Source organism: Falco cherrug, chromosome 1, assembly GCF_023634085.1.
Source record: "Falco cherrug isolate bFalChe1 chromosome 1, bFalChe1.pri, whole genome shotgun sequence".
Lineage (NCBI taxonomy): Eukaryota > Metazoa > Chordata > Aves > Falconiformes > Falconidae > Falco > Falco cherrug.
Window position 1 is genome coordinate 40,599,776 of NC_073697.1, and position 22,165 is coordinate 40,621,940.

At 40.3% G+C, this 22,165-nt stretch overlaps 1 protein-coding gene across 3 annotated transcripts in view; it reads right to left on the reverse strand.

The window, feature by feature from the left end:
* Nucleotides 1-22,165, reverse strand: part of ATRN (attractin) — a 156,843-nt gene that overhangs the window by 92,625 nt on the left and 42,053 nt on the right. For all 3 annotated transcript variants that reach the window (XR_008735201.1, XR_008735187.1, XM_055727074.1), the window contains exons 4-10: nt 14,772-14,900; nt 12,574-12,779; nt 11,123-11,291; nt 9,753-9,843; nt 7,723-7,966; nt 5,994-6,177; nt 3,781-3,935 (exon numbers count right to left, since the gene is read on the reverse strand). Coding sequence is in view for 1 of the 3 variants with exons in the window: in XM_055727074.1 (XP_055583049.1) it covers nt 3,781-3,935; nt 5,994-6,177; nt 7,723-7,966; nt 9,753-9,843; nt 11,123-11,291; nt 12,574-12,779; nt 14,772-14,900 (1,178 nt within the window). In the remaining 2 variants the exon portion in view is untranslated. The remainder of the gene's footprint in view (nt 1-3,780; nt 3,936-5,993; nt 6,178-7,722; nt 7,967-9,752; nt 9,844-11,122; nt 11,292-12,573; nt 12,780-14,771; nt 14,901-22,165) is intronic.

Sequence of the window (22,165 nt, forward strand, 5' to 3'; positions counted from 1 at the left end):
CCAACCAACTTCTGCTCCAGCAGAAACTTTTGTCCAAGAGTGCTGATAAATAAAAGACATAAGACCCAGCTGCTTGGATTTAATGCTTTGATAAATTATTTTGAAGTTTATTTTTAAATGTCATTTGCTCAATTTTCAAAGAATTTAACCTAGACCAGCATCACTCTTGAGACAAGCATGCATGGTTCCAATTTTTAACAGGAGACTTCAGCAAAATTGGACAGCAATTTGCAATTTTTTATCCATCAAGTTTTGAGTTATGTGAGGCCAAGAAACATATTTTTCTAGATTAATAGAAGGCCTGGAATGTTTTGCTTTCTAAGCTTCTTTCCCATCTTTAACTGAAGACCAAGTATTGGAAAAAATGAGTAATTCTGAAATGACAAAGAATCCTCTCCTTCCTGACTTATGAGGTAAGCCAAGCCTAAAACTTACAATGCACAGGATTTATTAAATATACTATTCAAATAGAACACATGTGTTATGAAAACATCTAGCCTCTTTCTATGTTTGTCATCAGAACTGAATTTTTGATAGGGTAAATAGCGGATCGTAAATTTCTCTCCTGTGGGGAGAAAAGATCATTGTATAAGTATAGCCTTTACATGAATACTTCATGCTCAGTTTAAAAAAAAAAAAAAAAAACAAACCACACCACAAAGTCAAAACTTATTTAGAAATTGAAAACAACAGTTACTTAATCCACAGTAACTGGATTTTGAGACAATCTGACTGTGAAGGTTCTATTCTTGTTTTATTACACACATCCCATAGGCAAGGGATGTGACCCTTGAGAAAGCAGAACCCTTGCCTTTTCTCTCCTGGAGATGAACATGGAGCGACGTAAGTGCTGCAACTCTCCCTCAGCTCCTCTGCTGCTAAAAGTTGTTGACAGGAGGCAGCAGAGGATTGAGCGAGGTATTTGTTCACCCAGAGACAACTGCTGCAGAGCAGGAAACTCTTCTACGGAGACCAGAGAGACCAAAATTTTGGGGATAGGAAGTGCTAGTCACTGCAGTGTGCAGAACAGGAAAAATACTGTGAGACTGCTCTATCCAAGTGCTCACCCAGCTTCAACGTCAACACAATCTGAAAGCTTGTCCTGAGAAGCAACAAGAAATGCACATGCACACAGACAGTTGGATTGCTATCCTGAAGCCAGACACTACCTGGTAATTTCGACCGATATATCGTGGTGGATAAAAAGATAAGAAGCATTAATGTGTTCTCAGACCTACCTAATCTGCTAAACACCCCCAAGAATCTCAGCACACATCTCAGTGACATCTGTTTATACCCCACACACACACAAAAAAAAAATCGTATGTCCTCAACACATTCAATGCATGTGGTCTCATTACTTAGAAATCTGAGGACAGAAAACCAGAAAGAATTGACGAGGTAAATAAAGATGTAGAAGTAAGTTTTAATGGCAAAAGTTAAAAGAAAAGATCTGGTTTTGAAGCCTTTGTTTTAAGGCTGCATTTTAATTTCAGTTTTCTCCAGTCTTCCAACCATCACTACAATCACTAAGGTACTACCTTCATCAACAAGATGTCAAAAATAAGCAAACTAGCCAGACAGCACACTATAAAAGTAGGGAGTAAGATAGCCCATTACAAAGCCTCTCAGCATCAATTGACCTTGCTGCTTGGTTTTCTCCTGGGAAGCCTGACCCTTGAGGACAATCAAGGAAAGGACAACACACACATAAGCACATTACTATTAAAGATGTGAAAGCTATATCCATCTATGGTGGCATGGCCACAACAATCTTTGTTATTTTACAATGCTTCCCCACAAGTATGTAGGTTTATTCCCATGGAGACCAATACGAACATGATCAATATAATTACTGAAGAGATCATGCACAAAGAACCACCAAGTAGGTACCTCTGCTGTGACACTACTGATCAGCCAGCACCCTAACGTATTCCTAGTAGTGCTCCTGGTCCAATGGGAATAGGCAAATCATGCAGAAGGTGTCCTGCCACGAGAAGAATAGAAAAAGTAGTCTTTTTTTCTGAAAAAAAGCGGCTCTTTCTAAGCTGAGAGTTTGCCCTAAAGAATGAGGGTACCCACAAGCACCAGAACACTTCTCATCCCTGTCATGTGAAGTGCAACCAATGCAAGCTCTAATTCTCAGTGTAACACTGGTAAGGACTGGGCAAGTTGACGGCAACACTTATTTCATGTAACAGGAACCTGCCTCTTAACTAAACTGAATCAAGGGGGCTTATAAGAAAGATAAGGACAGACACGCTAGTAGGGCCTGTAGCAACAGGACATGGAGGAATGGTTTTAAACTATAAGAAAGCAGATTTAGATTAGATATCAGGAAGGAATTCTTTACTGTGAAGGTGGTGAGGCACTGGACCAGGTGGCACAGAGCAGCTGTGGATGCCCCATCCCTGGCAATGTCCAAGGCAAGGCTGGACGGGGCTTGGAGCAACCTGGGCTAGCAGAAGGTGTCCCTGGCTGCAGCAGGGGGTTGGAACTAAGTGATCTTGAAGGTCCCTTCCAACCAAAACCATGCTATGATTCTGTGATCATTATTGGCATATCTTGTTAAATGAATACAATTTTTGTTTTACACCGAATAGACACTTCAATGTGTCAGGGAAGATACAATTTTTCTTGCTATTTTGCTATGATGATTGCTATCAACATTTTTAAAAAATTACTTTTAATTTAAAAACTAATTTCAATTAAATTTAAAAAATGACTGTTGAGAGACCGAAAGACCTCGTTTTAATTCTTCAAGAAAAACCTCAAAATAAAGCTAGCTAGGAGCACACAATATATTCCACAGGAATAGGATTTGAAGTCACAGGAAGCAGAAGGGAATGATCCCTGTAACAGACAGCAAAACGGCACAAGGATGCCAAACCCTGCTGCTGAAAGTAATCCATTTGCTTGCATATTCCTTTCACAAACCAAGAGTGACATCTCAGTGCACCATCACTCACGGAATTCAGGTTTACATGATTATTTCAGGGAATCAATCACGAAAGCCCATATATCAGGAATTCTGAAAGCAGAAGGCAGAATATGATACAAGTAGAGAATGGTGCTTTTCTCCAGTGTGAATTATCTGGATGTTCATGCAACTTATTTTATATAATTTCATCTCTTCTTTTCTTCTGAAATGCAGGACCACTAGACTTCAAATTCACAAATAAATGCTGCCCTCTCCTGGCTGCTCAAACTCAACAAAACCCAATCCTTCCAAATAAAATCTAATTGTTTGCTTTATTGTTAAATAGTGCTTATGGGGATATTTATGCTTATAAAGCATACATATAAACAAACTGACATTACAACCAGCACAGCCAAACAAGCCAGCCAGCCTGTAGTTAAAAAAAGAGCATGCAATGTACAAGTTGAGTGTCAGCAGGGCCTAGTGCTTGTAACTGACCTAACAGCCTGCATTTTTGATAAATCAGAGATTAAAATGCACTCATAATATCAGGACAGCTTTATGGCTGAGATGCTAGAACAATATGCTTCCTATTTAAGAAATAATTTTTTAATGCCCAGGGTTATGTATAAACTGTTGACCAAATAACTGCTGCTGTATTTGCCTAGAAATCACTGCACCAGCTCATTTGCTTGGTAATGTGTAGAAATCTAAATGAGCCTCTCCTGATTACACATTCTTCTGCAGTACACTTAGTAGCATTTGGAATAATATACCCAGCATGTAAATTAGTCATTCTGAAGACAGCTCTTTTTGAATATCCAAGATTTTTTATTATTATTATTTCTGCAAGAACTTACCAATATCATATGCCATAAAATCCGAAGAAAAGCACTTTGCGCCATGGCTCATGGAGGTGTCATTGTGCGTGTTTCCTCCAAACACCAGCATGGTTCCACTCACTATCACAGCCGTGTGCAAATAGCGAAAAAATCTACTGTCTTTAAGAATAGTCCTTCAGAAATAAAAATATATGTATTAATGAAAATTATTAGTAACTGGCAAAACCAAAACAAACTGTAAATCCAAGTTGCAGAAGGTTTTGGGGTGCAGGAGGGAGTCTGGGGATAGTATTTAAGCTGCTTTTCCTAATGAGGTATTTAACAACTTACACTGTTCAATTCCTTGTGTAATTTCATTCTCTCATCTTCCCATCTGCTTGCCAATTTGCAGGAGAAATATATCTATGAAAGCCTCTTTCCAAAGCTATGGATCTTAAAATCATCAATTCCGCCCCTAGGGATTATCAAGTTTTCACACTAACTGGGCTTTTGAGCACAGTCAGCTAAACCTGCTGATATGGATGCTGCCTGGGAGGACTCCAATATTTTACAGCAACTCTACTTTTATAGTAATCTAAAGAATTCTTTCAAACTGGGCATGAGCTGTTGCTCAAACCCTAAAAACCTATTTTAAGGAAATCTACGCAGCTGCTGATAATGGAGCTCTGCAGCTTAATACCTGCAAAACTCAACACCTCAACCATGACTATATCACGGGAAGCATTAATCAAACTCACCACTGACCTCATCTTTAATCAGCATGATTAACAGCACTCAGCGCAAAAGGTCACACTTTGTAAAATTTCCCTACTATTTTGAGAGGGTGGGATCGCAGGAAAATCCTGATGTGGTTGTGTCTGTGTTGCAGGCAGGGTGTCACTGCTTGCAGGCTGTCACACCAGTTCTGCAGAACTGCAGCACGCCAAACACAGCTCGTGCTGAAGCCCAGACTTCCACAAGAAAATATTCAGCAAATGGTAGATCAAGGACCAGGACCAGCAACCTGTTTCTAATGCAGAAGCAGTGGCATCACAGCACACTGGGGCTTTCTGAGTATCTCTCTGTACTTGCCAACGCTACAGTGTTTGACTGCGAAGCTGCCAGTCAAATCACCCAAGGGAACATGGGGAGAAACACATTTGCCAAAATAAAGATCAGGGGACTGTGTTTTTGCCTTTCCATGAAATCTCAAGAGGGAGAGAGGGCCTAAATTACTGAAGAATAAAAGGAGTCATCAATGACACACACACCCACCCCCCATCTAGATAAAGAAGAGCAGACAACCCTACACGTCTTGCTGCAAGGCAACTGCTTGCCTGTTCCAACAGCCCTCACGAGACTGACAAAATAAACGTGACCAAAGGAAGGTGGTGCTGCCACAGCTTGGAAGAATACAGTCACATCTGTGAAATTTTCTGACGATTCAGCCAGACTTGCCCACACCGTGGCCAAAGCAGAGGATCAAATGAACCAAGAAAGGAAGTGTGGCTATTGCTGCCTGTACAGTGGGGCAGCAGGAAGGAAGGGTTTTGGAAATTAGTTACTAGTTACTTTCCTCATTGGTATAGACTCACAAACAGTTGTTGCAGAAATACAAGCTGTTTTAAACCCTCAAAAAAAAGATATATAGTGATTCAAATTCACATGCGTTGATTCAAAACATAGTCTCCTTTTTGTCAGAAGCCTTTAAAAACAACTTTAAGAAAAACACAAAATTGAGGTAAATGTGTTTCACCTCTATAGCTCAAAGTTGTGAAGTTTTGCTATAGCTTTTTAATACAACTCACCTCTGGGCAGAAACAAATCACAGAAGATTTCAGCTTAAGAAATGAACATTTCAAGCAGTTACAGAGCCAGAAGAAAATGGGGTTATAATAGAAATTCTTTTGTGGTCTTAACTGCAGAATGAATTATCACTCATTTGACTGCAGTAAGTGCACTCATATGCACAGTCTGTACTGCTGGCAAGAAAATCCCATCAAATATTTTTCTTTTCAGCTTTAATACAATAAAAGATTAAAATGCATTTCTTGGCTTGTTCATAGACTTGATTATTTGTCATTATATGATTCTCTATTCATAACAGGACATAAAAATAATAGATAAAAGAGCACACTATCTATCCTGAATGCAGGTATCGACGTACTACTGTGTCTTTATCAAATACACCATCCTCTTGTCCACTACAAACAAAAATGACAGGGCAGTATACAGGAAGAAGAACTACTTACCACATACGGGAATCAACTTCATATTTGTACAAATCATCTGCTAGCCTGTATTTGTTGGCACTGAATGCTTTGTAACCTCCATGGATATAAACTGATCTTGTATTTGGATCATAAACACTACTGTGACCATACCCTCCTTGCACCAAAGCTCCACTCGTCTGTAAAATGTTCCATGTATTTGTGGCTGAGAAATGAAAAATGTGAGTGACAAAACATGGTTATTTTCTCTCCATTAAAAACTTACCAACAAATCTCATGGTAAAACAAATTGGGTTTCCCTTGACTCAGATCTAGACACTGCCTCTATCACTTCTTATCCAAAAATATTCTCCTTCAAGGAGTTTGTTGTCAAGAATGTTGTCAAGTGTTTTTAATTAGACCAGAAATATCTCTTCTACAGTCATTTATTACATTTTGTAGACAAGCTAAATAAATGAGAGATAAAAAGTATAGGGATAATATATTGTAATTCAATGACATGAAAATGCCAGCACTGTGGCTTGATTTGGAACAGTACCCAAGAGCACTTTTATTTTACATATATATATATATATATATATATATATATATATATATATATATATATATATAAAGCCAGACAGTGCTGAAGCCAAGTATGACTGTTAAAAACACTGCAGTTGAAAACTAACGTGTGATTAATGGTCCTATATCTCACTCGCTAAAATAACACTGATTTGAAGCATTGCAGACATAATATAATGGCAACTGAAACAAAAATGCCAAATTACACAGCAAATCTCTGTAGCAAGCGCAGAATGAAACCCTACACAGGCTTCCTAACTCCAGGGAGATCAGGCACACAAAAGGCAAAGGAACTGAACAGTCTGCAACATCACACATGGGAAAACCAGAACAGTAGAAAAACAAATCACTGCCCCACACATCCTGGTTTTCTCTAGCTTTCTCCTAGAGGAAGAAAGCTCGCTCATGTGGACACCAGCGATCCTGGCTCCAGTAGATCCTCTGGATCAGGATGACTGAAGGACAAGGATAACAGGTCGAAAGTGCAGACAGAGCCACTACTTCTGACAGTAATCAGCATATTCACATTGTGAACCTCCTGTGCTTAACTATGTTCTCCACCTTGTCAGCGGAGCAAGGGACATGCCTCCAGAGAGCCATTTCAGATCACCTAATTTAGGGAGGAGCTCAGTTCATCTGGAGAGCTTCCTAAGCTTCTCCACTGGTGGTACTAGAAATCTCTGAATCTTAAAAATCAGAGTGTGGACTATTCCCAGATACAGGGACCAGATTATACCAGAGATCTGGGACTCTGGAAATTCACTGCCTCTTCCCCTAAGCATTCACTATTGGGGACACAGGTATCGGGCTAAGCAGACACTTGGTCTGAATTGTTTCAGCCATTCTTGTATTCGCAGGATACAAAAATAATTTCAAAAGTGTTTGCTTTGTCAGAGGGAGAGAGGAAAATTCATCTAAATTGTCCCACAGTTATCTTGCTTTGTCTCTCAATTACAGCTTTTTTGTCTTTGGGACCTAACAAGCTGTAAAAAGCTGGAGGCACGTGGCTGTCTACTCACTGTTTGTGCTGCACAAACAATGAAAGTTAAGATTGAATTTCTTGTAAATATAAATAGAATGAGAAGAACATATCTGTCTTTGTTTTGCTATCTGAATATGGATAATTTAAATAATTTTCAAACTGACTGTTAAAATCGAAGCGACTGGTAGGTAGGGCCCCACTCACCCAGGTTGTATTCCTGGACATTGCTGATATACCCGTAAAGAGGACAGTGCCCAAAGATGACAAGCATGACGGCGCTGCCGTCTTGCAGGGTGACGATGTGTGCCGAGTGGCCAACAACAGCGTACTGCTCCTTGGCTTTTGGCGTCGCTTGAACCCAGGTCTGGGTGGGAATGTGGAACACCCACAGTTGGCTGGTCACATTCCCCGTCGCATCTATTTTTCCACCATACATGTATATATCATCCTGAAAGAAGTTTGATTTAAAGTGAGGCCGAGTTTTGCATTTAGGAAACGGCTAATAGGTAAATAATGAAGTTATTATACTTTATATTCTCTCAGCCTAAGTTTTTCTCAAGGAGAAACATATCTCCTTCACCAGTCACATTTGATATTGAATGCAATTTTTTTGATATTTTGATCATATTTTGAAAATATTTTGATATTGAATGAATTTGATATTGAATGCACATTGAAGCAACCATGACTGCCAGGGTACGTACCCAAGTCTGTAATTTCAGAATATCTTCAACACACACAATTCACCCTACAGCTGTGTATGGAGGGGAAGGCATGTGAGGGCAGCAGTGACCTCCAGATGACAGACATCAAAATTTAGGTGCCAGTAATGCTAGCTGAGTGTCTAAATACCTATATAAAATATAGTGGAGCCTGGAGAATAATTCAACTGATCAAAAGCAGGGATGGTGTGCCTACTTTTGGGTAAGCTGACTTGCTCTCCAGATTTCACTACCTGTACTGACTATGTCTGTTTTCCCTACAAATGGAGCTCAGAGGCTCCCAAAGGCACCCAAAGTTGGGCACCTTAAGTCAGGTAATTTAATAAGCAACCTGAATCCCTCCCACAGCTTGCAAATCCAAACAGCAGAAGGTAGCTGGTAAGAAATGCAGTTATGAGGGAAACTCCTCTGTGTCCATACACTAAAAGTTTTGCCTTCAAAGTTAATGCACTGAAAAAATATTGGAAAGAAGTGAGCCAGGACTGCTAGGGTTTTAGTAATCATCCTGTAAGAGCTAAGTTCCATAAAGTATCCAGGTTCCTTTGTGAGTTTCTCCAAGCATCTCAGAGTCAGTCATTGATCCACCGAAGTGTGTAGTGCAGCCCTGTTTCCCTCCTGACAAGGTGCCAACGTTTGAAAGGGAAATTCTCTACTACAGCTGGTGCTTCTTGGGAAATTCCTGAGAACCACTGTCCATCAGTGATTGTAAACCCACTGCTGTGCCCTGCTTCTGAACAGTTATTTGTAGAATGCACATTGAGCCTTCACAGGTAGGAATTTCCATCCTTTCAGGTTCTTCAAGTGGTCTATTTGTGAACGTTGCTGTGTGGAGTTTTTCAAGGGTTTATAATTGTGCTTTATTATAGGCTTGCACTGTGATGAGCTAATTAACATTCAAAAACCAAAGGTCAGTAAAGGATTAGCTCATTTCCTTTTCAAAGACTTGGCCGTACTGCTCTCACGTGGCCTGCTCCCACAGCAGGGCATGCAGGCGAGAACTGAGGTAAGAAACGTGAGACAAATCCACTTGCCATTTCAGATGCCAGAAGAATAGATTCACCTATCTACTGCAGAAGCACAGCAGGCTCCAAAAATCCCTAATTCACATGCTCTGCTTTGCTGCCGTGGAGAACAGAGCTCATAAAAATATTTATGTGGTCTACGCAAACGGCATTTGAGGAACCAGCTGAACTCCAGCAAACTCTAGCCATCAGGCATTTCTTGCAAACACAGACAGTAATAAGGAAATAATGAACTCACTGACCTCAGTCAGCCTTAAAGTCTCTGAGAAAAGGGCAAAGAAGGAACACACAAGCAAAAGCACTACAGACTTCCTAGGACAGCAGTGCAAGGATGCCCTGGAGTACAAGGAAACAGACTGGTATAACCATGGACAAGCCTCTGAATGACAAACGCTTCTCCCAAAGCAAGACTGATCTGTCAGAGGGTTTGGGTAGGGGGGGAGAAGAAGGGGAAATCAGCTGGGAGGCGAGTCTGCAGCACTGAACTTACCTTATATAATGCCAACGAATGACCGTATCTCATCTCTACTGAGTTCACGGTGTTGTCCAGTGGAAGCCACTCTTCAGAAATAAGATCATACCTATATAATAACAATGGAATTAATTTTCTGAGAAGTAGACATTAAAATTGAATAAATTATTGCTTGTCCTTTGCAGGATTTGTGGGAAATCATTTACCAAAAGTCCTACCAAGATTTCAGTATGCACAAAGCCCACAGAGACTACTTATGGATTAAAAAAATCCAGTCCAGTCTGCTGTTACTTAACGTCCACATATTGATTTGCTTTTCCCTGCGTTTTCTTTCCCATGCAAACCCAACAGCTAACGCATTGTCTATTAAGCTGTGACAACTTACACCACATGATCCACCCAGAAAAGTAGAAAAAAAAAAAACAACTTTACTCTAAGCTCAAATAAGTTCCAAGTACTTGATGAAAAAAAAACCTGCCAGTGTTTAAAAGGCACTTTTTAATTATGTCTTTGTCACTCAAGCATATTTTTCCTGTGAACCTGAAACAAGATAAACCCTCTGCCCTGAAAATGGCCTGTGGCTTTTTAGATAAAAGAATGACGTATACCTGACAGGCTTACAGCTTTATAAGATAAAATGATCTCTGAGAAAGTGTTCAATGAAGCCACAAGGTATCTGTTGAAAAATCAGGCATGACTTTGAAAGAGTAAATTGTGGATGTGATCAACAGCTATTCTGCAACTAAATGTGTGCATTTTCAGCTCCTCTTTAACTTCCCCTACAAGAACCATTACCTTTGGACATGAGTGCAGAACAACAGCTTGCACTTAGGTCCATTAAAGTGAGGTATATAGGTATCCCTGGAGAAGAAAAAATCCAGCATTTGCCCAGATCTGCCCAAACACTATCAAGCTCAAGAGGAAGCCTGAAATGTTGGGGTTTTTATGGGGGATTTCCATGAGGTACACAATTATTATTTGATATCTTAGTTACTGTTAAATCTCCAAAACTAACTGCATAAATGTCATCATCCTCTATGGTATTTAGAGGTTTGGTACCCCATCCACGATGCATAAACATCCACAATAATCAGTATGTATTAATTAAGGAGCCGAACACTCTCAAGTCACACAGATGTAATACAAGGAAGGGCTAGTAACACTGAAACAGAACTACCCTCTTTGAATACAAGGCCAGATACAATTTAGAAGCTGGCCTTAACAGCATTTTTCCACATCTTAAATGTGAGTCTAAGTTTTTATTACTGCTGTTTTCCCCTGGAGATGGAGCATAGGCCAAAGCACAGCATGTCAGATGGCTTTTTCTAAAAATAATTCTCAAATCTAAGTTCCTCTACTTAGACATTATTATCTAGGTTTATACTCACGCTAAAACCTTCTGAGAGTCAGAATGATTGAAGACATAGCCTCCAACAATCCACATTTTATTGTCATGGATTATGGTTTTGTGAGATGCTCTTGGAAGTTTTGGAAGAGAGTATTCCTCCCGGGTCCAAAACAACTGGTTTGCAGGAACAGGAATTGAACAGCCAGGACCTGGGAAAATAAAGTTTAAAAATTAAATTGATTCTTTCCAAAGCCTGTATTTCAGCTGAGGTCAGTACCCTGCACCACAAGTGACAAAGATGGTATACAGACAGGTAATAGGTGGATGCTCTGATCTTTGTTTCCTTGCTCACACCAGCAATCTGCAATGGACCTGGTGTGTGATTTCCCAAACATAAGCACCTACTTCGAAGTCTAAATTGTCTTCAGAATTAAAAATTGTTTCCAGACTATGCGGTTCAGGGATGCAGCAAAGCTGACACTCTGCTCTGTTCTCCCCCTCCACGATTACAGGGGGGCACAGTGCAGACCCCTCCCCACTCCACGCTAAGAGGCTATCTTCCCGCATTTATCTAGCTACCGTGTGCCCACAGAAGCTGCAACACAACCTGCAAAAGCTTCAGGAGACCTGCTAAGCAGCATGCTATAAAAACCCCAAGGGTCCACAGCTATCTTTCCCTCTTTTCATTCCTTTCCTTCCCAGCAATATGTTTTTGTGAACTGCTCACTTCTCACTTTTTCCTATATTTCTGCTGCTCTTAAAACCAGCTTCTTCACTGCCAGGTTTCCCTTCACAGTTCCCCATGGAATTGTCCATGCTGTCACAACCAGACTCCAGAAAAGCATCAGGAGATGCTACACTGCAAAAAGGGATGTGGTCTTCCAGCTGAGTACAAGCCCTGAAGTATATTACCTGCAGCTGGTTTTATACCTGAAAGAGTATGTGCTAGCCTCAGTACTGGGTGCATTCTCCTTAGGATGCTCATTTTACTAACCTGGGTTCTTTCCACACAGTCTGTTTTTGCAGCATAGCTGAGTACTGGTAGCAGGTGCTGCCAGTGTTGTAGCTGGTTGCATTTCATATGAGACCAATTCTTGCCTGTCAGTATATCTTTGTAAAGGAAACACCTGTTTGGTACAAACTGTTGCCAAGACTGGCATGGCTGACCAGTATAGCCAGACATGAGAAAAAGGCATTTTGTGTGTTCAAACAGGTTAACTACTGCCACCAGGCTCAAAATTTGCCTTAGGTGCACAGGAACAAAGTTCAAAGTTTTTGTGTGATGCCTTTGTATGGTAGCATAGTTGCTTTTAAAAGCATTTGTTACAAATTAAGTATGATCTTTTGATAGAAAAAGGTAGATACTCTATGTTCCTAGCCAAATTCTAATACTTCTCAAGGAGAACATCCTCAAATGCTCCCAATTAAACTGCAAGAGCCATACACAGAAAAGGCATCCAAGAGCTTCTCTATGTTAATCAGAAGACTTACCTTGCCAACCTGCAAAGCACAAACATGCCTTAGTATCATTAAAGTTGCAACGCCCCCTCTCAGGCGCCCCACAATCATCTGTGCAGTAGGGAATATCACAAGCTTCTCCCTTCCAGTATTTGGCACATTCACATTCCAGAGCATTGCTGCTGTTATTAAGCCTGCACTCTCCTCGGCCGGAGCAATTATTGGGACACATATTGAAACTGTGAACATCAGAGAAAGAAGGTTTGTCAGTAATGAAACAGATGCCCAAGCTGTACCTCTTATTAATGAATACAAAAGTGATGTCGAACAGAAGTTAATACAGCTGTCTGTTAACATGCAAACCAACGAGAGTCACTCATCTAGAACCTGACGTGATGGATCTGTAGAGATTTGTTCTCTTATCAGAGCTGCCTCAGTTAACGAGTTAAACTTAAAACTCCTCTGAAAAATTTTCAGTATGATTTTTAGCCATTTGTAATGCAAATGAATTGCCTTAAAACACTCCAACAGTAAGTGAAGAACTTAATCAGCGCATAAGGCTTTTGTGGTGTCTGTGCAATTTATACTTAAACTACTCACAATTAGGTGCTATTCTGGGATCTGCTTACTAAGGGAACACACTTGAGATGAATCCCAAGCCAAAGATGTGCCTGTTTTGAATAATTTCTGACTTCATACAATCTGGAATGAGCTGAGGCAAAACCAGATACATCCTTTGTATTTGGTGAGAATCCAAATTCAAAGACCCTATTCAGTTCCAAATTTCAGTTTTTGCCAGTGTATCAACCAGTGTAACTCACAGATGGGGATTACTACCCAATATTCTCACTGTCATGTGACAGGTGGAGTCACTGCCTCCAAGATCATAATTTCACAAGTGCTTGTGAAGTACCTATGTCCAGTAGAAACTATAAAGACTGTTAAACTGAATAGAAATAAATACACCCTTTTATCTACTTTCTAAAAAAATATTAGGAGGAAACCTAATGACCAGAACACATAGAAGAAAAAAAAAAAACCCACAAAACAGCACTTAAAAATGGTTTGAAATGATAAGACAGTGAAGATATAAAGTAATATTAAAATCTCTTAAAGGAACTTAGAAACAGCAGGTTATTCCTTAAGAGAGTGTCTCTATTGTATTGCAATGGTGCAATACCCACAGCTGGTGGTAGATGGTGTCATGGTTTATGGTATCAGCCAGACTGAAAGTGATAACTGCTTCAGCTGCTAGGTTTCAAGTAACTTTGCAAAGGCTCTTCATTTTCCTCTGGAGTTTTCAAGGGGTGCTGGATGCCCCACATTTTTCAAAGAATCCACTGTATATTTATGTGCTTAATAAGGATGAAAGCACCGAGACTGATATTTAAAAACTAAGCACCTAATTTTAAGGAAAACTCAATTTTTAGCAAAAAGTCAGTTATGTCCAAGGATTTTGCAGCTATTTTTTTTTAAAGAGAGGTGAGAACTTCTGCAAGTTACACCCAAATTAAAATCTCCCAGTGCAGTGCAAACATACTTTCTATCTATAGGAGCAAAAAATGTAAAGCCTATGATCCCCACCAGAAGCAAGAAATACCATCTCTGCTTTTATGTCCACACTGAGATCATTTACTTCAAAACAAAACCCTTCTTAAGAGCTGTAGGTGAATTAGGGAGTACCCTAGAATTATTTCGAAAAAGCTTACCAATGAGGACCTATAAAATTTAAAGTACAAACCAAAGAACGTAACAAAACCCTTCCAGACTAAAAAGAAGCCAGATTAAGCGATGCAATCCAAGGACTAAGAAAGAGCATCCCAAACAAAATCGCTAGAGGTTCCTCAAGAGTAAGTGCAGCCCAGCATCCCAAGTGAAATGTGTGCTTATGCAGAAGTACCTCGCAGACTGCATAAGAGCACACACATGCACAACACACATCACTTCTGGCTGACGGAATACTATCAATCACATCTAACATAAAATAAATAATATGATGTCTTTTTGAGCAAACGTTTGCCTACGCTTACAATTGACAACTGAACATGATGTTGAACACATTACAGTTATTAGCCATTGCAAGGGTATAATAAAGATAAAAATCTAAATTCAAAGTATCTACTCATAATTACATGCTTCGACAGCAATTGCTTATTTCAAGACAAAACTGAGAAAAGAGGAAACCTCCTCTTGCTCAACCTGCAACATCACTCTGGAGTGGTATTACTTACTTATATGTGATGTTAAACCCTGTTAAATTATAGGCAGCGTCACTGAAGAAATGCAGAAGAGCATATCCAGAAGTAGCTACAACTTCTGGTACTGTTTCGTTGCTATCTTTCTCAGGAACAATAAGACCACTGAAAAAGAAAAAAAACCAGAAAAAAAACAAAATTATGTTAGAAGTAAAACAAAAGGGAGCAAAGCAACAATAGTAAATACACCTGTATTAATAAAATAATTGAAACTCAAGGTATTTATTAGCATCTATTTGAAGTGTAATGCATTTGCATAAAGTAATCATCATTGTCATAGAGCAGTGTCATCAGATTGTTCTTCTTCAGCAAAACTCATTAAATATTCAAAAGAAAATGTCTTTACATTGTGAGTACGGATAGTCAACCAACCCTCGAAACAAGCCCATTCTCAAAGGCGTAAGAACCCTCAAAACACTCTCAAAGATAAAAGAGCATTCTCCAAGGACCAGTTCAGTAAGCTCTCTTGCTTGGCTTAATTATCTGCAATACAGTGGCCATGTTACTGACCCAGGAGCACAGACAAATTGGGATGTGGAGGCTATCAAGAGTAGCATTGCAACATGCATGACTGGTCTAAAAGAAGGAATGGTTGCAAAAAGAAAAGCAGACAGAAAACCCTGAAGTACTGAACTTGGCTTTTCTGTAAGATAAATGTATACTGAAAGTATTTAACCTGAGTAAACCTGAAATTGTCTAGAATTCTATTCATTCTTACCAAACACCTACTTTTCCTCCCTTCCTATTCTGCTGTGATTTAAACAGGACCCACTCCTAAAACAAGGTGGCATGTTTGGAAACAGAAATTAGCGTGTCCAAAAGGCATAAAACTTGCTGTACCAAGCCAAACTAAAGGTCTGCTAAGACCTGTATCTCCTCCTGAGTATGGGCCATAGCAAATGCTTGGGAAAGACTCTGACAAATAAAGCAAGTACAGAGCATTTTGGTGATGTGTTATCCAGCTTCCAGAAACCCACAGTTCAGGTGCTTTGACCTGGAGAATGCATCCAAGTCCGCACATTTAAATAAACCATTCATCGATACTTCTATTTCCCTTCTCAACAGCTTACATCCTTTTCACCTGGAAAATCTGCACAAGGCTGGTCATGGTTTAACTCCACAATGACAAAGGACTTCTTCCCCTCGCTTTACATGTGTTGCGGGGTCCTCACCACTGCTTCTTGGGCTCCTCCTCTGTAAGTACAATCGCATTTACTCATCACCTTCCGGCCACCCACTCTTTCATAAAGCTCCATCTGACTCATCACATCCACATTTGGTGTCTTTTCTACCCTAAAGGGCTGTCACACTCACTATTCCCACCTCTTTCACTGCCTCATACTTCTGAACGCCTCTGGCTGTTCCTCTACACCCTTCCAGGTTCTGCAAGATCCTCCTGCCTTTCAGTTTTCCAGGGTCAGCAGAGAGAAGCGAGGATGGTGGACAAGACTGTTTACAGTGTTCGAGATCAGCCACAGTACAGATTTATAGAATGGTTTGCCAAAATAACTGGGGTAAGCCAACAAGGAGACTAAATGTCTCTTGAAAGAGTAACTACTACCTATTTACCTATTGCACAAAATAGCTTCTATCTGAAAGGGAATGTTTATTCTTCTTTTAACAGAAGCCTGACAACAACAAAACAGTCAATTCCTCCCTCACACAAAAGATGTAAGAGCAGATATAAACTTGAAGTCTATCAAATTTATTTTTTTGAAAGCCTTTACCTACACAAAATGCATTGTCTGTCACCACCTATTCATAGTCAGTGAATAGCTGGTTTCTTGTACAGAACCAGCTTTCCCCCAGCCTCAGTCCTATTTTCAAAGGTTGAGTCGAAGCTTTCTGACAGACTCCAAATCCCAGAGCAGAGTGTGTTGGGCAGGGAACCAAAGTCAGCTCCAGGACTGCAGGCAGGCAGCAGCTCCCCTGGGAAAGCAGCCGGGACTGGTTTCGTGTCCTGTGACTTCTGAATATCTGAGGGCACCATCAACCAACAAGCAGTAATGAAAATAATTTTTCCCCCTGAAAAGAACTTAACTTTTCCTCTTTTCAGATCTATTCAGAACAGAAAGAGCATGAGCATATGTTTGAAGACAGCTCCCTAGGACACGGTAAACGAGTTTCTACACTGAAGGAAAACACAGATATCCACAGCAACCCAATTCACATCGCCTGTAAAGCAATTCTTTGTGACCTGAATTTTTCTGTCTCCACGATGCAATACAATGGTGTGCTCAAAGAATAACAGACACACCCAGCAATCCTTTCCAAAAGCTTTTGCTGTAAAAGTTGAGGGTGTTTGTACCAGGAGTAACAGATGAACTGTACAGTGAGTGGCCCTTCCTGCACAGTAAGTCTTACTGTGGACAAAAAGATATACTTCAGTTTACCAACATGCCATAAAAACCCAGTAACATGACCCCATGATTTGGCTAAACAACTCCAGCACATTTGCTGATACGTAGCTCAATAAATATTTCCCTGTGAGAAAGCCAATTTTTTTTCCTCTTTCAGATGTCAAGGATATGCGATTAAAAGGCAAAATCCACACTGCTTTTTTCTCCACGTGTAAGAGGTGCTTGTTTCATGCTGAAATTTGAGACTTCAGATTACCTCTCCCAAAAGACCATCTCACGCAACACCAGAGGACAAAAAGTCTCATAAACTTCTCTTTGCTATTTGGTTTATAATTTTCCTTTGTAATGCGAACTGTAGGACGGTACATCTCTGCCACAGGAAAACAGACATGTGAATATAATTCAGGGTAAGGCAAACTACAGCTCAGGGACAAGAGAAATTTCCTTTGTTCTGGTTTATTCTTCTTCAGGCTTGTTCTTGCAGCACTTATCACTGATATTACAGGGCAATCTAACTGGAAGGCCCTGGAGGGGAGAATAATGGCAGCACAGAATGAAAGTACAGAGTGAATAGCAGTAGTGAGAGAAGACAAAAATCCCCCCCAATAACCTTTGCTTATTTAAGGACTAGCAGAGGACAATGATTTGTTTTCTCTTAGAAGTCTTGATTTTGGGATTTGTTTGGGAAGAAGGCAGGTACCCCCGCAGTGGATGCTCTCACCACTTTTCACATTTGCTCTTTTCCTTCCATGTTTTTCTGATAACTCCTACATAAATACACTAATTTAATTAATTATATATTAAATATACTAAATTATCCTACCTACACAAATTTAAAACAGCCTGATAACAGACAGACTGTCACTTCTTCCAGAGAAAACCATTAAGAGAACACAACGCAACAATAACAATCAGGTCCTTGAAAGGCTGAACCTCGAAACCCATGAATAAATCAGTGTGCACAGCATCATTTTGAATAAACCAGCACAAACAGAATTTACTTTATCTGCCATGAAAAAAAAATCCAATAGGCAGAATCAGAATGATAAAGGATTATGCAAACCTTCCTTTAAACTACAAACCAGAATCTCTCAGAGACTCTGCTCTGGCCAAGATTAGCCTATTTCACAAGGTACTGCTTCTATTTCTTTTTTATAAAGTTTCAAAACATTTTGCAATCATCACTACTCCAAAGTAAATAAATACTCCTACTCACCTAAGCTGTCCAATAACAATTTCTTAGACACTGAAAGGCAAACCTCTGTTTTTCCCTGAAACAAATTCTGTTTTCTGTGTGCTGGATTTGTAGTGTCAGTGGCAGAGTAAAAAACAATATCCAGGAGACCCAACTCCTCTATCACCCTGCACACACCGCCTGCCTTGCTCTCTCCCCTACACCATGTAAAAATGGGAATTATTTAAAACAAAGGGTATCTCCTCTATTACTTTTCCTTGATTTGCTATGCAAGCATCATAGTAATGGTGTATTCATTATTTTCTCCCTAGACACAACCTGCTAGTGTGCCAGAGATCAAAAGCCTAAGAAGCTTTACTGAGCAGAAAACAATCAAAAAGAAAGAAGATGGGAGCCACAAAAGGCAAGGGTGAAAATACAGAGTGCAGATCACAGAGAAGTGAAAGGATAAAGGTGATACTGAAAAATCCGTAGTACATTGGCTTCCCAATATATCAAAATACAATGCAAAACAATTCTCCTCAAATTTTTAAATATTTTCATCCATCTAGACACACATGTATGCAAAATAACATCATTTATCCCTTATTAAAAAACAGTCCATGTACCTCACCTATATTCACAACTACAAGAATAAAGACAAACCAAAACACAGAAATTACAAGAGACTAAAAATCAATCAATGCCAAAAAAGAAAAGGGGGGGGGGAGGACGGGGGGGGGGGGGGGGGGGAGTGGAGCGGGGTATAAGGAGACATCTCAAATATAATCCCTTAAAGGAAAAGCTGTGATTCTTGTGCAGCAAGATGGCTCCTAAACATGGATTTTTAAGGAAACAAAGCAATTACAATGACACTTATTTAAATAAATAAATAATAATAAAAAAAGAAGACTCATCATTGAGAGCTGGCAACATCCCGAAGTACAAGCTTTTTTGACGCCATCTCCCCTTGATGCACTACTGGCAGACCCAGGTGCTGCAGCCCCAGCACAGGGGAAGGCTCCCTGCCCGCAGAGCCCTCCAGATCAAGGGGGCTTGCCCTAAAAACCTCCTCAAATCTCAGATGATACTCTTCCTTCCAGAGACAGTAGAACAAGGACAAACCATACACATATTAAAAGGTGTTTCATTAGCCACTCAGTAATTTTAATCATTATGCCACATGATGAGTGTGACTGTAAAAGAATATGGACTGAGAAGCCTCAAAAGAAGTAATAACTTTTTTTTTCCATTACCGTGAAGAAGCACTCTGAAAGTTCAAACGTTATTTTAGTATCTAGTCCTGGAGAGACAGACCATGCTATCAGCCATGGTGAAAATACTTTGTCTTTTTTTAAAACCTAAGACTGTTGTTATCACTCAACACCCAGGAAGCTCAGTACAAGATACTTGAACTAAAGAGAAAAATAACATTCTTCTGTCCATCAGAAACAGTTTAAGAACCCAGAAAGTGAAGAACTGAAAAAACTTTCTGCTCTAAGCTTCCTTTATAGGCCTTGAATTAACTCAGAGGATTTATCTTTTTAAAACTCTACACTGAAACTCTCTTTGTCCACCTTGTCACATTGATGTGGTGTTTTTGAAGGGGATTACAGGTTTAGCAAACAAAAGCAGTTTTGATACAATTAATTTACATTTCCCTAAGAAATCTGACTTTTAATCACAAAGACATTTTGATTAATCAATTCTCACACAGTCCAAGGATCAGCTGGCTCACTGATGGGGTCACAGAGTGAATGTGAACAAGAGAACATCATTCAGTAGACACATTTCTAGGAAAACCCCAAATACATTTGCTCTTCACCTTATACCAATCCCTTTTTTTTAAAAAAAAATGCTCTAGAAGTTATTGTGGATGCAAAGAAAACAAATAGAGCAAAATAATAAATACTTAGAGGACAAAAAGTCAACTGAACTGAGCATGTGTGCATGATGACCGTATTGCAACACAGTCCAGCACTGGGTTGTAATATAATATATCCCCTATCCTTGGAAGTGGAATAAAAACTGATTTGGGAGGTGATGGCTGATGATGTGCTGAGTGCCGGCTCCATCACAGGAGGGTAAGAACACTGACAGAGGAAAAACATGGTTACACGCATCAGCAAAGCACACCCAACGCATACCCTGAAGCAAACAGAGCAGTAAGCCTTAAGCATTAAACGGTCCCTTCATCTTCTTTACCAACAGCATGTACACCTGCACCTCTTTCTCTGCATATACCTGTCAGAGGCAAGGGCCACTTCTTCCTGTAGGTCTGTATAAGATCACCTGTAATTGATTAGCTCCTCTGGATTTACTTGTAACACAAATAGTACCAATGCAACATGTTTTTTGTACCTTTCACACTATAATTAATCCTTATTAGCATCCCCCCTGCTGTTATCAGTTGATCATTTGCTCTACGCAATATAAGACAAGTTGATCATGAGGAGTAAGCAGGGTTTGCAGGTTAGTTCAGGAAGGACACGGAGCATGAAGCAGAAGAAAGAGACAGTCTCTGCCTGTGTCCATGGCAGCATTGTGGGTGACAATTTCTGGCAAAGAATTGAGGGATCAAAGAAAAAAAAACAGAAGGGGGACAACCATATGACAGATGAGGAGAGGCAGGAGTGAGCTTTGTTTAGCCTGGAGGAGAGATGGCTGAAGATGGGGTGAAATCTATTTGGTCTCTTCTCCCAAGTAACAAGCAATAGGATGAGAGGAAACAGCCTCATGTTCCGCCAGGGGAGGTTTACACTGGATATTAGGAAAAACATCTTTAACAAAAGGGATGTCAAGCACTGGAACAGGCTGCCCAGGAACGGGGCGGAGTCACCATCCCTGGGGATATTTGAAAGACGTGTAGCTGTGGCACTCAGGGACATGGTTCAGTGGTGGCCTTGGCAGTGCTGGGTTAACAACAGGATTTGATCTTAAAGGTCTTTTCCAACCTAAACGATTTTCTGATTACCTACGGAGAGATTACAGAGGAAATAGCACTAGAGGTTTACAGAAAAAGGACACGTGGCAACAGACACAGGTTAAAGCAAAGGCAATTCTGATTAGGTATTAGTTCAAGATTCATTTATTATTATTGTTATTTTTTAACGTGAGTGTGGCCAAACACTGGACTACTGGCCCAGAGGATCAACAAGATCTCCTTCCTTAAAGAGAAATTCACAACTTGACTGGGCAAAGTCTTGAGCAAGGGCCTGATCCCACTCTGAAGCTGGCCCTGCTGTGAGTGAGGAATCAGACCAGGGTCCCTTCCAATGCAACTCACCCCACATCCTGTGCCTAGCTCAAATCTGGGTATACAAGTGTCATGCTTACCTGCAAACAGTGAAAGGAAGGTGAGCTGCTCCTGTTTTCTGAGGGTACAAGAGCTCACATGGAGGCATGACAGAGCAGACAGCACAGCAAGCACCATCTGGCACCCGTGTCATGGTTTAACCCCAGCCTGCAACTAAGCACCACACAGCCTTGTGCCAGCTGCTACGAAGAAAGTTAACTCTATCCCAGCCAAAATCAGCCAACCCAATAGCAACTATGGGGCGCTTCTGAGCAGTCTCAGCCCCCAGAGCCCAAGTGTGGGGCCACAGCCAAAGGTCTTGCACAAGAACGACTGGTTTAGAAAAGGAAACCACCCTGCCCCGACGAGTGCAAAATGAAAATAAAGGTGGAAAAGCAGCTCCAGTAAATGTTTAACATAGAGTAAAGTATAAAACAAAACCAACAAAGTTTACAGATGATGAGTGTAGTTTGTCTGCTTCAGATTTCTTCATTCTGTGGAGACAAATGCGCTCGATTTCCATTTCCTCCACATGTGTTTA